The following is a 15,045-nucleotide window of genomic DNA, read 5'->3' on the forward strand; positions in this document are numbered from 1 at the left end:
CACCAGTGCTCAAGTTGTTGCTGTTGTACAAGTACTCAAAGTTGTAACTTACAAACTAAAGCTCTAGTTGTCGTACATGACACTGAGACCCTGAGAGTACTGGGTGCTGAATATATCACGAAGTCTGTGACGTCATCTGCTGACCAATCACTACCTGCTCCAGATGATGGCTCCAAAACAAAAGCTTCAAACCTCTGTCGTTTTATGTTCGATGTTGTAAATATCGGTGAAAACACTGAAACATTCCGTGTCAGATAATCCAGAGTGTGCGTTTGAACTTCCCACAGTGAAACTAGATGTGGTGAAAATGTGTTAGCATTTAGGCGTTAGCTGAATGATGTTACTAGAGGTCTGGTTGTTGTCATGTTGCAGTAGCACGGTGGGACCTTTATCACATATATTTAGTTGTCTTGATAACCCTTTGAAGCTGAGACAGATAATCAGAGATCACACCCTAACATGTGTGGGACGCCACCTCAATAGCCGGATGTGTTTGGGCTTCAGCAGAGAGGAAAGAGGCCGCCCAGTGCGGACTAGTGTCACTGCAGTTTCCTGAACAAACTATCCCAACACACAAACACAGGTTTTTTTGGGGGGTTTTCTTTACTTCTTGAGGTAAAATAAGATGTCTTTAACTTCATCACATTGCACTTTTTTTTGTCAGTGAGGCATGTTTTTCACAGGATGTAGTTTTTTTTTAAACCTTTGTAGTTGGTAATAAAAAGAAGAAGCAGGAACTCCCAGCTGAAAGTTCACAACGCTGACCCACAGATGATCTGCTGAGCAGAAACACCACAGCAACAAATCTGAGCTGCAAACACGGAGACAAAAAAGTGTTTCCCCTTTTAAAAAGTCACTGGATATATTTTTAAGAAGACCATAACGGCTCAGATTTTTATTGCTTTCAGTCAGTATTATGTCTTTCAATATAAAACATAAAACCACATCATAGTCAGTGCAGTAAGGTTAAACAGAACTGTGTGTGTGGGCTGCTGGATGATAGCTCTGACCTGTTGCCATCCTCACTTCCTTCAGATCATTTGAAGTGTCATGAATCAAAAGAAAGTGCATGATCTTTTAGCTCAGGTTTTCTGGCCCTCAAACTCTGCCTCATCAACGTTGTTTCCAGCGACCACCAACTGTTCAACACCTGCAGACAAAGCAGACAAAGTAATGGGCTTGCTGGTGAACAGTTAGCAGCTAAAGTGACAGGTATTCCCCTCAGGAGATGGAGATCAAAACAATGCTAAAGGGAGAGTAAAGACACAAATCCACTGGAGGGATCGGAATAATGTTGGTGTGTGTCTCTTGGTGTTAAATAGATATTTGCCAACACGTTAGCCATATTAACCTTTTTTTAGGTGGTAATATGTCAGTGTTTTGTTATCCCACTGTCTGCAAATGGCCAAAAAATGAATAAATAAATAAATAAATAAATAATCAAGCAAAAGAGAATATCACAGCAATAAAGTTTAGAGCCAATGAATTTTGTTCAGATATGAAGATTCTTAAGTTTTTTTTTTGGCATGTTATTTTTAATTTCAAAGCTTTTTCATTGTTTCAGCAGTTTGATCTTTGGTCTGAGGTCTTCTACATGCAAACACCTACAGGTGAGGACGGATTCAAGCAGAAAACCTGAAAAATGAACAGAAGAATATAACAACAAGAGGAAACAAATGACTGAATGGTTCAAGCGTGAAGACGATCTGAATCACCTTCACAGTCACCAGATCCCAACCTAATTGCACACCGATGGCAGATCTGCTAGCCACCTGTTAGACAGAGCTGTCCACCACCATCAAATGAAAAAGAATACTGCTCATCCCTCCAGAAGATCAATCGATGCCAAGCAGCAGTGAAGCAGCTGTGGAGTCTCACAGCGGTACAATAACTTTCTATTAAGAAACTCCATGCTGGTTTGTCACCCAATAGCTTCAACCCAATAACATCAGAGTTGATATGATCCTCGAAAACCTTTCAGCGGTCAGACTGTGGTGTTTGTTTATACGGTGACCTGTGAGAGATTCACCCTCCCTACTTTCCATTTGAAAGGCTATCTGCAGGGCTGTATTAATAGGCCGTTGTAGTAAAGCACACACACTTTCCGGGTGGGAATTTTGGAGGGTGTAACACACACTAAATGTTCCTCGTGGAGCAGTGGAATAGGTGATAAAAACAGTAAAGATGATGTTGCTACACTGAGAGTAAAATAAATTAAAATGTAGTAACTTCAATATTTAAATCTTTCTTAATGTTGTTCTAATGCAAAGCACTTCGAATTTCCCTGTTGGTGAAAGGTGATAAAAACTTGCCTTGCCCTGTTCACACTTCCACCAGTAGATGGAGATGTTGGCTCACTGTTCACTCACAATGGAAACACTTAGAGCAGCACCAGAGTCCAGCAGTGATGTGGAAAAAGTGACCCTGACAGGATTTGATCTGTGCTTTTAATCGAGCAACTGACAACAGTTTGATCATCATTTATTGATTGCTTTATAGATGTCATGTGGCAGCTGAAACTGTACAGGCTGTGTGAGGCCAGTCTGCACTTACACCAGCAGACTGATTCATTCCTGCACAGGAATTTGTCGAGTGTATACAAAATAACATGAACATTACCCTGAGATAATTACAACACAATAACATAGAAAGATAGTCCAATAATAAAAGAATGAAAGAATATGACACTTAAAATAATCAACAGTAACGCTTCACTAATATTTCAGTGCTGTAATTTACCATACGTGACTCATTCATGTTTTCAAGGGTGATTTGCACTGAATGTGAACAATTACATTTCATCAGATAAAAAAATAATATACACCAAATGATAAACAAAATGTGATATTTGAAGTTTCTGCTACTTTTGCCTCACCACATTAACACATTTGGATGGTGACTGTGGAGGCCCAAAGCTGACAAAAGTAAGAATATGACTGAATACATGAATAAATGACACTGTTTATTTGTTGTAGAACTGACATTAAATATAATTATACTTGCTTTTAACCTCCAAACATTCTGTAAAATAAGTTAACACTTAATTTATTCAATTTAAAACAAATTAAATCCTAATTTATGATTAGAAGTTAGTTTACTTTTAGCTTACACAGACTTATTGCTTTACCAATCTTTGTCCTGGACAAATATGAACCCGCCCACCTTATTATCATACAAGCACGAGGTATTCAGGAAACGTTTCATGGGAATATAGAGAACCAGATACAGTAAATGATAAAAATGGAAAACCAAGTTGGAAAAAAAAGAATCTAAGTTTTAATTTATTCTATCAAGGAGTGGTACAGGAAAAAAAGATCATCTGTAGCCATTTCTTTAACACTATTTAATTGTTTACCTAATTGATGTATTCATTCATGATGTACACATTTTGTCAGTTTCGCGCCTCCACAGTGAAAAGTGCCCTTACATTGTAGTGCTGTAGTACTCTTTTTTTTAGTTTCTTCAGACTTTCATGAATAATTGTCATAAAACATGAACAGGGAGGTCAAAGAGCAAATCTTAAAGAGAGTGGAGCAGAGCACAAACCATCCACCCAGACCTGTGCAGTGACCTGTGCAGTGACCTGTGTAGCACTGTGACGCTGTTTGTACGAACCAGCAGCTTAAGCAAACGAGCTAAAGCCAAAGCTAAATTACGTTAGGAAGAGTCAAACTGGAAAAATACTATGGTAAATACAAATACAATGTTTCTCAGGAAATATGATTGTCATAGAAAGTCTGCAGAATAACCTGCCAAAAACGGGAAAAAGCAAACAGTAAGGTCTTTGGCAACATTTTACAAGATTCTTGAATAATGCTTGATCTTTGCGAGGCGTTACAAAAAGAGTCTGCACGTATAAAAGTTGAGCACCATGTGAAATCTCCAGTCCCTCTCTCTGTCTGTCTCTTTCTGGTGTTACATGGTGCTGGCTGTGATAAAGACATAGATCCTGGCGAGGAACGAGGTGAACGTCCCCTGCCTCAGCAGCTTCATCTCCACGTCTATCAGGAAGTCTTTGGGCTTAGGGACTTGCCTCTGCAGGTAGACGGCGCCTGTGAAACTGTTCAGCTTCCTGGTGCTGAAGTAGCCCTCCTCGTTGCCCTTGATGATGCCGATGACAATCTGATCTCCAGAGTAGGCCGGGGATGGTCCGATTCGGAAGATCTGGGCGGGAATGATGATGTTGGTCTGGAAGCTGAGCTGGTAGTACGTGATGCGGGCAGGTGAGTTCTGACAGTCTAAGGAGTTACTGGGACAGCTGCTTCGCTCACAGCGTCTGAAGAGGACGAGAAGTCAAGAGAGAGACAGGAGGGGAAGAAGATGGATGAACATGGATGATCTGTTGGTACATGAGGTGTACTGAAAGACAATAGAGTGGAACATTCAAATCATTGTTTTATTAGGGGACTAAAGGGGACGTCAGGTATGGAACGGTCTGCCTGATGAAGTCAGACTTCCAGAATGAGTAACATCCTTTAAATCACCTATTTTTAATCACAATGAAATGTCTTGCACGTGAATACTGTGACATGTTATGTCCATTACTTTACATTTTTATTATTTTGTCCCAAGATACTAAAACATCGATGAAAACTCTGACTTTGGATTTCAAGTCATCCACATAGTGCATTCTTTTTGAAAACTTGAAAAAGAATCAGTAAAACAAATAAACCTCAAAGACCCGAGCTGCCCTGACCTTTGTGAGCACAGCCAGCAGCTGAAGGTCACTACTTGTGTTAATAATTAAGAAGAAGAACAAATAAATAAGGTGTTTTTCTTTAATGTATCAGTCTAATATTCATCACCACAAGTCCAAATTAGGCCTGAAACTTTCAGGTAAGTCAGTCAACACTCCTGCACTGAGCTACTGTGACGTAAGACGTGAAGCCAAAGAGTTTAGTGTTTTTTCTGCATAATGTGAACATGGTGTAAGAAGTCACTAATTCAGCTCTGCAAAGGTTTTTCAGTAACAAAAGGTGTCACTTTGTTAACATATTATAGGCGCATTAACCCTCTGCCACTGTTGAATACACTAAACACATGCACAGTGCAACAAAACATCTGTCAGACAGTTTGCAGTGGAGTTCCACACACTTCAGTGATTCATCAATCACAATCTGCAGTCTGTGCAGCACATATACTGTAGCAATACTTCACTATTTTGTGGAAAAACTGATACAGACTGCCTCTGGGAAATATAGTCAAACTTAGCATCGCTACACACAGCCCTGCTGGTCCAGTCACTGCAGAGGTTTGATGAAAATGAGCACAGCAGCCAGTGCCAGTGGAGACAGCAGGCATCCTCCATTGGGCTTCCCTAGTCTCAATTCTGATGATCTGTGACTGCTTCTCCATCACACTTCAGTATTTACAAAAACTCCTTAAACTTGATGTAGTGCACAGCTCATGCCAAAACAAGAGCGCCTTAGAACCCGCTCCAATGAATCACAGGGTGGCACTGAAGGCTGAGTGGGAGACGTTTTAATCTTGGCGGCGTGTCTGTGACTGCCAAGTCCACTCATGAGTGAAAGATGTCTCTTCACGCCGAGCCAGGCCGCGTCACACTCGGGGTTAATAAGGTGTCTCCTGATAGCACTGATAGGACGCCTCCCGTGGGCTGAGTGGAGGGTGTGTGTGCTGTTTCTATCCACCGGAGCACAGAGCGGGGAGAGCTGCAGAGACGGTCCCGTGAAGCACTGAGCTGATCAAAGACATCTGACTTCATCGTACCGCTCGATGGGAGTTATGTTCGGTTACAGGCCGGCCTCTACAGCTGCCACGGGTTCACAGATAACAAGGCCCTTCTGCACTGCGAGGGCATGGATGCACAGTACTTCTCATTAGAGGAGCACAGTCGGAGAGGAACTAAGGAGAAACCATCAAAAAATCCTACAGATGGGGTCGTGTGCTGAGAGGGGCAGCTTTTATTTGAATACAGTGTACCTGTGAGCAGAAACCCATCAGAGAAGAGGAAGCAGAACACTTTAAGAGTCTGAAGATGAAAAGCAAAATGTGACTCACGTGTCTGACACCCTCTTGTAGTTGGGAGGACAGTGAAAGGAGAGACATCTGAAGCCTCCCTGGAGGTTATAACATGTCTGTCCAAATGAACAGTTGTGGCTTCCAGTGGTGCATTCGTCAATATCTGAAAAAAAATTGTGATTAGTTTAAAGACTACAGACTGTTTCTTGGAACTGGCACTGGTATAGGCACTGATCTCCATTTACAAAATGGCAGGAGGCCAGTTAAACAAACATCAATATTATTCATCAGATTAATGAAGACATGAGGATCACTGATGTGGCAGAGGAAGATGATTTCAAAGTTGTATTTTCTCTTTTCGTGTGGTGCTAACAGGTGGGACGGCGCCTGGTATAAGTCATCTGCATACAGCGTATTAAGCGCTTCCAGTCTTTAAGCTGAAGAAGACTGAAGGCAGACAGGACAGGTCCTGGTAAGTGTTATTTTGACAAAATGCTGAACTGTTCCTTTTAAGCCTTCAAAGTGATTTAGAATAGATGAAATCATAGCAGACACTGAGCTTACATATCAAACTTCTGTCTGAAGATGGAGGAGTTCTGTACAGTTTTATTATGTTAGAATCTCAAATCAGACTTCATGTTTCTGTTTGTGCTTCATTCTCCTCACAGCTGTGTATGGGGATATTTCTCTCATGAGCTCTTTTTATTCTTTTAAACAAGCTTTACTCTATTTTCTTTCTTTTTAGACTCACAGGAGACACACAACAAGCTGAAAAACTGTTTAAAAGGTTTCTACACAGGATAACTGAGTGTTGGCATATTGCAGAGTAACTGATATCATAACTGAATACATTTAACTGAAGAAAAGTTGTCTTTAATGGCAGACTGAATCATTTTTGATCAGACTGTTAAACGTCGACTGTAGGCTCACCTCTGCAGGTGCGTTTGTTGGCAGACATGACATATCCATGAGGAGGACAGGAACACTGGTAGCTGCCGGCAACATTGACACACTGGAAGGCACAGAGGTTCCCAATGCTCTGAGAGCACTCGTCAATATCTGTAAAAACACACACACACACACACACACACACACACACACACACACACGTTTCATCAGTCAGAGTACAGGACTGTGTGTAGGACTTCCTCTTCAGTGTCACTGAAGCCAAAATAAACTGATGTTACTGATGACAGTCATTAATATCAATTTGACTTGTTATAGGGGTCAAATCTCCCGACTTAAAATGCGTCCACTGTTGTTCTGTATGCCCCTACACAGCTTCAGTGTGTACTGCTGCAGCCACATCACCTGCAGTCTGTCGGAGAAGTTACTGCTAGTGCTGAAGCAAGAGAGCGCTGCACAGCTGTTCAGTTCCTACTGTGCTCACCTCTGGTCCACTGTGCACGTGTATATCATATGAATATATTAAGACTGTTTGTCCTGATTTGTCAGGTCTTCTGCGAAATACCAGGTCAGGTGTTCTGCGAAATACCTTTCAAATTACCATTACATACATCACTCCATGTTTTGGACATTGTGATGGAAAACCTAGTCCTGATTTGTTTGATGTATTCATGACTTTAATTTGAAAAATACAGAGAATACTCCACCACAACATCTACTGCTGAAGACTAATTTGAAGCAGGTTTAGAGTTTTTATGTGATTACATCTTTTTATTACAAAAAGCTGGATTGGATCCATGGGGTGCAGGAAAAGTGGCTGCTACGTTGTCTTTTTTGACACTACCACTTGGAAGTGCCAAAGTTACAAAATTGTTGGCAATCAATCACAAACACAATCACATATTTCTACATCCAGCAGGCCCTGAGGAACATATCGTACTGTACATGATAGAAATGTGTTTTTAGCCAAGTGTCTGGTCCATATTCAACCTCCTTTGAGATTTGTTCTGCAGAGTGACCTTGGTAGAAGATACCTTCACAGGTGTGTCCGTCCTCTTTCAGGTAGTAGCCTTGGCGACAGTAGCACTGATATGAGCCGTAGATGTTGGCACACTCTTGACTGCAGGGGTTTTTGTCACATTCATTTACATCTGAACACAGAAAAAGAAAAGACATGTTTAGAATTCTTTCTCTTGTTCATATTCAGAAAGGCTGATGCTGGCCTTCGCCAGTCCTCCCTGTGTGGCCACTGAAAAAAAACAAATCTTTAAAATCAAAGCAGTCAATCTTAAAATTAGTCACAAATATATAATTTTTTTTTTTTTAAAGTCTCAAACAGCTGGGCACTGTAGTTTTTAACAAACACTCAGGAAACAGGAGGAAATTGTGCATTTGTTAGGAACTATTTTCAGCTGCGGATTAATACACGCTGGGTGTTCCTGTAAGTATTTGATGCAGCACGATGGTGTATATGTGATTGACTCCAAATAAACTACAGCGTGTGTGTTCTGTCATGGTTTGGCCTTTTTTGTTTAGTGATTTGTGTTTTATTTTGAAATCATATCCTCTCCTGGTGTTTGTAACTTTACTTCCTGCCTTTGTTGTGGTTCCCACCAGTTTTGGTTGTCTATTCGGCCATGACTATTTTCACATGTGTCTTGTCTTCATGCGTTTAGTCTGTGTGTTCCTTTGTTTCACTGTCAGTTCATAGTTGTACCATGTGTCAAGCGTTCAGCCTCATCTTTGTATTTTTGGGTCTTTGCTTTGTATTTTTGGACCTGCCTCACCACCCTCTAACTGTTTTTTTATCCAGTCAGGAGATTTGTTAGAGAGAAACTACTGCACTAAAGTTAATATGATTTAATAAGTCATGAAATATGTCATCTGAACTGCTACAGTTGTGATATCACAGAGTCATTGATCCAGGCTTTTTGAAAATCAGAAGATTTTGTTTGATGCAGAACTTTGGTTATCAGATGTATTGGGGCTGGAATTAAACTTGAATCCATCAATTTGTTGGTTTCAAAATAAATTACATGATACATGTTATCAGCTGAAATAAACAAACTGATACTCAAACACTGGAAATCCACATCCACAGAACCACACTGGAAAAAAGACATAATTATTTGAACATACTGGAAGAAGAAGTCGGTTGGTGAAAGATAAAAGATGGAGGTACTATACTGTAGATATGGACAGTGTTGGAGTTCCACATGATGTGTGTGCATGTTCATTTATGTTTAACCTATTTCATTGAAGCAGTTCGGATATGAACACGGAGGTTTGTTTGATGTGTGAGGTTATTTTTGCTGGTAATATCATGGCTCTCTGGTTTGTTCTTTCTGGGAAAGTGGATTGTGGAATCAACACATTTTCAAGGTGTAATGAGAGTTTCTAATGCAATTTGTTACGAATCTGCTTCCCCAACAAAGACAAGTTTCAAGTGTCTGGAACGAATTCATCTGAAAAGAACTAATCAAAATCTAATCATGTCGCTCAGACAAGATTTTATACATGCATATCAAATATAAAGAATCCTGAAAGGTGCAAAGCTTTACCTCTGGATCATGAGCAGAAACCTTCACTACTTGATTAAGTTCCCTGAGTAATGACTGTGACAGGCTGAACATAATGTGAATCATGCTCCTGGCCGGCTTTGCTCTCTAAAGCACAACAACGTCTTCACTGCACTGATGACTGACGGCGCCTGAACCTAAAAACCATTACTGATGTGTGTCAGACGCCTTGGCATCCAACAGATGGAGACTCAATTCAGTTCCAACAAAAAACAGTATTTTGTTGATAATAAAGAGTGAAAGAGTTTTCTATCAATAATCTCCAAGGTCTGTGTGTATGCTTTCCCCAGAGGCTCACCTCTACACCTTGAGTTCTTCAAGCGAAATAAGACAGTCCGTCTAAACAAGGTGGCATTTAAATCTTAATATTTTTGAGAGAGAAAAAAACAAACCATCTAGCTTACCTTCACAGTTCTTGCCATCAAATGCTAGGGAGAAGCCGGCTGTGCATGAGCAGTGGTAAGAGCCTGGGGTGTTTTCACAGGTCTGGGCACACAGCCTGCCAGGATAGCGCCAGCACTCATTTACATCTGTCAGCGCAGGAATAAGTCGAGCCATTAGACAACAGACAGATACCTCCAGGCCACTAAGGACTCAATGTCAGTTCTCATTCAGACACACACCCAGTGATGTGTGGAGTGTTATCATGTTCACATACATCTCATTACAGGACCAGTGGATTTAGTGTCACCTAGTGGAAGATGACCTGCGGCATCTGTAGATATAAAATGAATTCTTTTTTTTTTTTTATAATGGTTCTTATTTTTAGTGATAATACTCTAATGAAATCTCTGTTATGAATATTATATTCCATTCCTGCCATATTCTGTAAACAGAGCCTGACATACTGGACCTATAATAACCAGATATCTCATAGTTTTCCATTAAAACATCTTCTCACATGGGAAAAATACTTTTTTTTTTTTTTTTTTTGTTCAATAATGATGATGACGACAATGTTATGATAACATATGGGTATTTTTTATTATTTACTGCAGGAGCTGAAGCAACTTGCTGAAAACTTTTTTGAGGTAAGTTTGTTTGGAGAACTTGTCTTTGCATTTCCAAAGTCAGTCTGGTTTGTTTTCTACCCTGTATGCGCTCGGAAACCCATCTATAGTATCTTCATGGATTTTGGAACACAGCTTCAAACCATGTCTTCCTCCTCCACACACTTGTCCACTGCCTCCACCTCCTCAGACAGTGATGGAGGTGTTGTTGGTGGAACGTACAGTAGCACCTGCTTCCTGGCACATAAACTATTCTTACACTTTGTTTCACCTGCCCAATTATTGCTTTAAGACATGTCATGAGGTGATGTGAAAAATGTGAAAAATACTCTTCATGCTATTTTAGGAAAAACGATGATTAAAGGACCTGTGTGTAGGATTTAGGGGCATCTAGGGGTGTAGTTGCTGATTAGGGCCACCTCGTCTGATGATCTTCCTATAGTGTGAAGAGGCATTACAGTGACTGCGAATCGCTCAAAAACAAGAACATTTCTATCTAGAGCCAGTGGTTAGTTTGTCCATTCTGCACTGCTGTAGAAACATGGCAGTTCAACATGTCAGACTGCATGGAAGACAAACCTTTTCTTTTTCAGGTGATTATACACTAATAAAAACATAGACTTCATTATATTATATCATATTATATTCCATTTCTGCCATATTCTGTATATAGAGCCACTAAATCTGACACACTGGGATGCTGAGTCATAGATATAATGTCTGCTCAAGGAGGGAAAAAGAAAAAGTCAGGTACATACTAGTCTTCCAGTCAGTACCTGTTTTGGCCCAGTCTCTATGATTACATTTCAACATATAGTGCCATGTATTTGAATACCATATATTCAGCTATATAGAAAATCCTAACGGGATACAACAAACTCCAAACATAAATTTCAAATCCACTGACTGATTGGATGTCCTGTCATGAGTCCTCCCTCTCTTCCTCTGTCAGCCCTGCAACCTGTGTTCCCCGAGGCTCTGCACTTTCATTGACCTCTCCAAAGCCTGTCAGTCCCCATCTGTCCCTGTCCTCAGTGTGTGCCCACCTTTCCCTCTAACCTGTGTCCAGATTACTACTTTATTCACCTATTCACTACCGCCTACACAAAAATGATTAGATAACTGTATATTGAGTGCAGTAAGTTCCTGTTCTTGTTCTTGTTCTTGTTCTTGTTCTTGTTGATGTCCCTGTCTCTGTCTTTGTTCCTGCACCAACCTGCCTGATTAGAATTTAAGTGCACTGAAATAAACAGCTGGTGGCACTAATTCTCCAGCCAGAGGACACGACGTGATGACATAATTAAATCAGCAGTCAAACCTCAGATGGTGGGAACTGATTGGGTAACATGATGGACGCAGGGCGTTTATGCTCACTGAATGTATAAATTTGAGGAATGTTACAGTCTCCATCGGTCCACACTGATATTTTCTTGTCTGCCTTTGGTTCATTTACATTATGATTTAATCTGCTAAGTCAGTTTTTATTGCACTTTGTTGCATTTAGTTTTTATCGATTTTACTTTTCAACCTCTGCCAAGTGTACAAACATCTTTCCAATATTACAAGCTTTTTTTCCTTATTTTTAGTGCTTCCACTCAGGTTTTATGCTCAAATTGAAAATGTGCAAAAAACATCACTCATGTATTCTGTTTATCTAACTAATGATTATTTAATAAGAAAAATGAGATAGGAAATGTAACCAGTACCCAAAAAACTTCAAATGTGCAAACATAAGGTGTTTTAACTTCATTCAGATTTTTATCACAGTCTTGCAGGTTGACAGAAAGTGCCCCCCGCCCTCCCAGTCCTATTTCTGGCTCTGCAAACTGAGGTTTAACTTAGTCAGTAAGAGTCTTTTTTTGCCTCCAGAGCAGCTCTGGCTTCAAAACCTGTTTGGACGACTAAACCTCCAATCTGCTCATCATCATCTCACAGACCTGACACAGCGATACGTACCGGTGCAGACTTTGCGGAGGGCGTCATACTGGTAGCCCGTCTGACAGTCACAGCGGTAGCTGCCAGGGAGGTTGTGACAGATCTGGCCCACTCCACAGCGGTGCGTCCCCATCTGACACTCATCAACGTCTAGACGGGCAGAGAGAAAGATAAAGCACCTCGGAAATGACCCACTCTCCTGACTGGGTCGAACTTAAACACAGACTCCTACTCACACCACCAGACACGGTACAAACACAAACACTTTCTCATTCACAGGGGCACAAAAATCACAACATCAGCTGATTCCTTGAAGCCTTTTAAACATGAAAGATGTCTGCTGCTAAACTAACTGCATTACATATAAAGCAGTGCTATTAACAGAGCATGAATGAATAGACAGAACAGTGTGTTTGGGCCAAAGTAGCCTATAAAGCTATACTGTTAGTGTAGCTCAAAAGTAATGATTAATATCAGATCACTTTTATTTGTGTTTGTCTGAACACTATGCAGACTTACGGTAATCTGATGATGAAGATCATGCAATTAAGACCAAAAGCTCCAGAACAGTTACATAATAGACCTTTTTAAGACAACAGGAGCTAGCTAACAATGCTAACAGTGGCTCTTCCTTTCGATGTTTAAAAGTAAAAAAATCATTGATAATCGTTTATTACACAATTTATTCAAATGATAAATGACTCTCTTACTTCTTCAGTCATGTGATTGGCTGGCTGCTCATTCAGACCAAAGCAACAACCAATTACACAACTGCTTCTCTCCGTGTTGGCCTTTGCCCAGAACTCAAACAATATTATTCAGACCATTCACAGATGATTGCAGAAAATGACCTGTTAGGCTCTGTGTTATAGTGAAGAAATCACAATATTGATGAGAGTTTGAAAAAGGATTTACATAATCAGAATTTCATGGTTAGAATGTACGTTGTCAGTATTTATTTCTTTATAATGCCTTATTATAACTGACCATAGCTGGCTTGTATTCAGCCTTATTCCTCCCAATTGTGGCATTTTCTAATCATGCATTTGAGCCCTTCGCCAGAACAGATATAACATCAGTGCTTTCATTCACATTGTCCTATAGCTGCCAGCCTCCTACGTCCATGCTGTCGCGCTTTAAGAGATAAATCTCACCGACACACTTGGCTCCATCAGGGCTGGCGTGGTATCCGTGGTTGCACATTATCACCTTCTTCTGGCACGTGTAGGAGCCCACTGTGTTAATGCAGTTGAAGCCCAAGCTGCACGGCTCGCTCAGGCTGCTGCACTCATTTATGTCTGCAGAAAGACACAGAGAGAGAATGATGCCTGAAGACAGCCAAAACAATGACAAGTTCCACAGGAGGATGATTGTTAGGACGTTTAATCCTGATTGACAGACCTACCTATGTCTACTTCCTCCCAGTCATTTTAACAGAACAATTATGTGGTCGTGTATTTACTTGTTGACTTGCAATGTGGTAATCATCTTCCTAATATGTATATATATCTATATATCTATATAGTAGCTCCAATACTTAGGGAACAGTGTTGATGAACTGCAGATTTAATACGTATGCATGCAGTCAGGTGGATGTGGATGTGATACAGCCTCATGAGGAAACCAGTAATGTCACAGAAATGTCAAACGCTGCTCGAGAGTCTGAAAAATCATAATAAACATTTCTAAAATGCACAAGTCAACATTTCAGCCCTCAGACACACAAATCTATAATGCCTGTGCAATCATCTGCTGGGAGACGTTAGTCTTCATGATTACTGTGCTCGGTGTGCCTTTAAATCAGCTGAGCTAGATGCAACATTTTTTACGATATCAGGAGCACCCAGGGGTGAACCTCCACTCCAGGATGATGATGTTTCCCTACGTGCTTACTCAACAAACTGTAAGTCATTTAATGAAAAGCAGGATGTCGTTTGTTTCATCTATATAAAAAGCATTAATGACAAATTGCGTGTTTATCGAGGGTTACATACTGGTCTGTCCTTGGCCGGTCTTGTCATGGTGTCAAACTCCAAAAAGTCACTGCACCCAGCCAAAAAATCAATCCCTGTGACTTAATGGAGTCAAGTCAATTGATGCAAATCACAATTTGCCTCAGCAGGACATTCAACACCCCTGTTCCGATTTGGTTTAGGAAAAACTGCCCACAATTTATTCTAACGTGTTAAAAACATCAACAGATACATATGTCTGATATCTCTCAGCAAGAATGCAAGTCAGCCGTAAGTACAGAGAACCTCGGCTTTAGAGTGAGTTTCAGTGCGGTCCGGACCAAAACTTTACTGATTTGGTTCACCCTCACCGGCCTCAGACAGCACAAAAGTGGTTTGATATGACCTGCTCTCTATTGGCTATATAATGGTCATGTGTCATGTGTTTCCATTAACCAGCAGAGAGCAGCACAGGCAGTCTCTTACCAATACAGTTGCCATGGGAGTCCTGTGTGAAGCCGCTGACGCACTTATTTTTGGCGTTGCACAGAAAAGAGCCCAGTGTGTTCTCACACACAAAGCCCATACCACAGTTATGGGTTCGCAGAACACATTCATCAATGTCTGGAAGAAAGAACAGATACACACACATTCAATTAGTCAACTTGACAAAATAATCCA

General features: G+C 40.6%; 1 protein-coding gene across 2 annotated transcripts in view; it reads right to left on the reverse strand.

The window, feature by feature from the left end:
• Nucleotides 1–2,464: 2,464 nt before the first annotated feature.
• fbln2 (fibulin 2) overlaps nucleotides 2,465–15,045 on the reverse strand; it is a 61,587-nt gene continuing 49,006 nt past the window's right edge. For both annotated transcript variants that reach the window (XM_019267238.2, XM_010744275.3), the window contains exons 10-17: nucleotides 14,851–14,988; nucleotides 13,567–13,710; nucleotides 12,434–12,562; nucleotides 9,872–9,997; nucleotides 7,923–8,039; nucleotides 6,913–7,041; nucleotides 6,022–6,145; nucleotides 2,465–4,276 (exon numbers count right to left, since the gene is read on the reverse strand). In XM_019267238.2, the coding sequence (XP_019122783.1) occupies nucleotides 3,916–4,276; nucleotides 6,022–6,145; nucleotides 6,913–7,041; nucleotides 7,923–8,039; nucleotides 9,872–9,997; nucleotides 12,434–12,562; nucleotides 13,567–13,710; nucleotides 14,851–14,988 (1,268 nt within the window). In that variant the 3' untranslated portion in view covers nucleotides 2,465–3,915. The remainder of the gene's footprint in view (nucleotides 4,277–6,021; nucleotides 6,146–6,912; nucleotides 7,042–7,922; nucleotides 8,040–9,871; nucleotides 9,998–12,433; nucleotides 12,563–13,566; nucleotides 13,711–14,850; nucleotides 14,989–15,045) is intronic.

Source organism: Larimichthys crocea, unplaced genomic scaffold, assembly GCF_000972845.2.
Source record: "Larimichthys crocea isolate SSNF unplaced genomic scaffold, L_crocea_2.0 scaffold269, whole genome shotgun sequence".
NCBI classification, from domain to species: Eukaryota; Metazoa; Chordata; class Actinopteri; family Sciaenidae; genus Larimichthys; species Larimichthys crocea.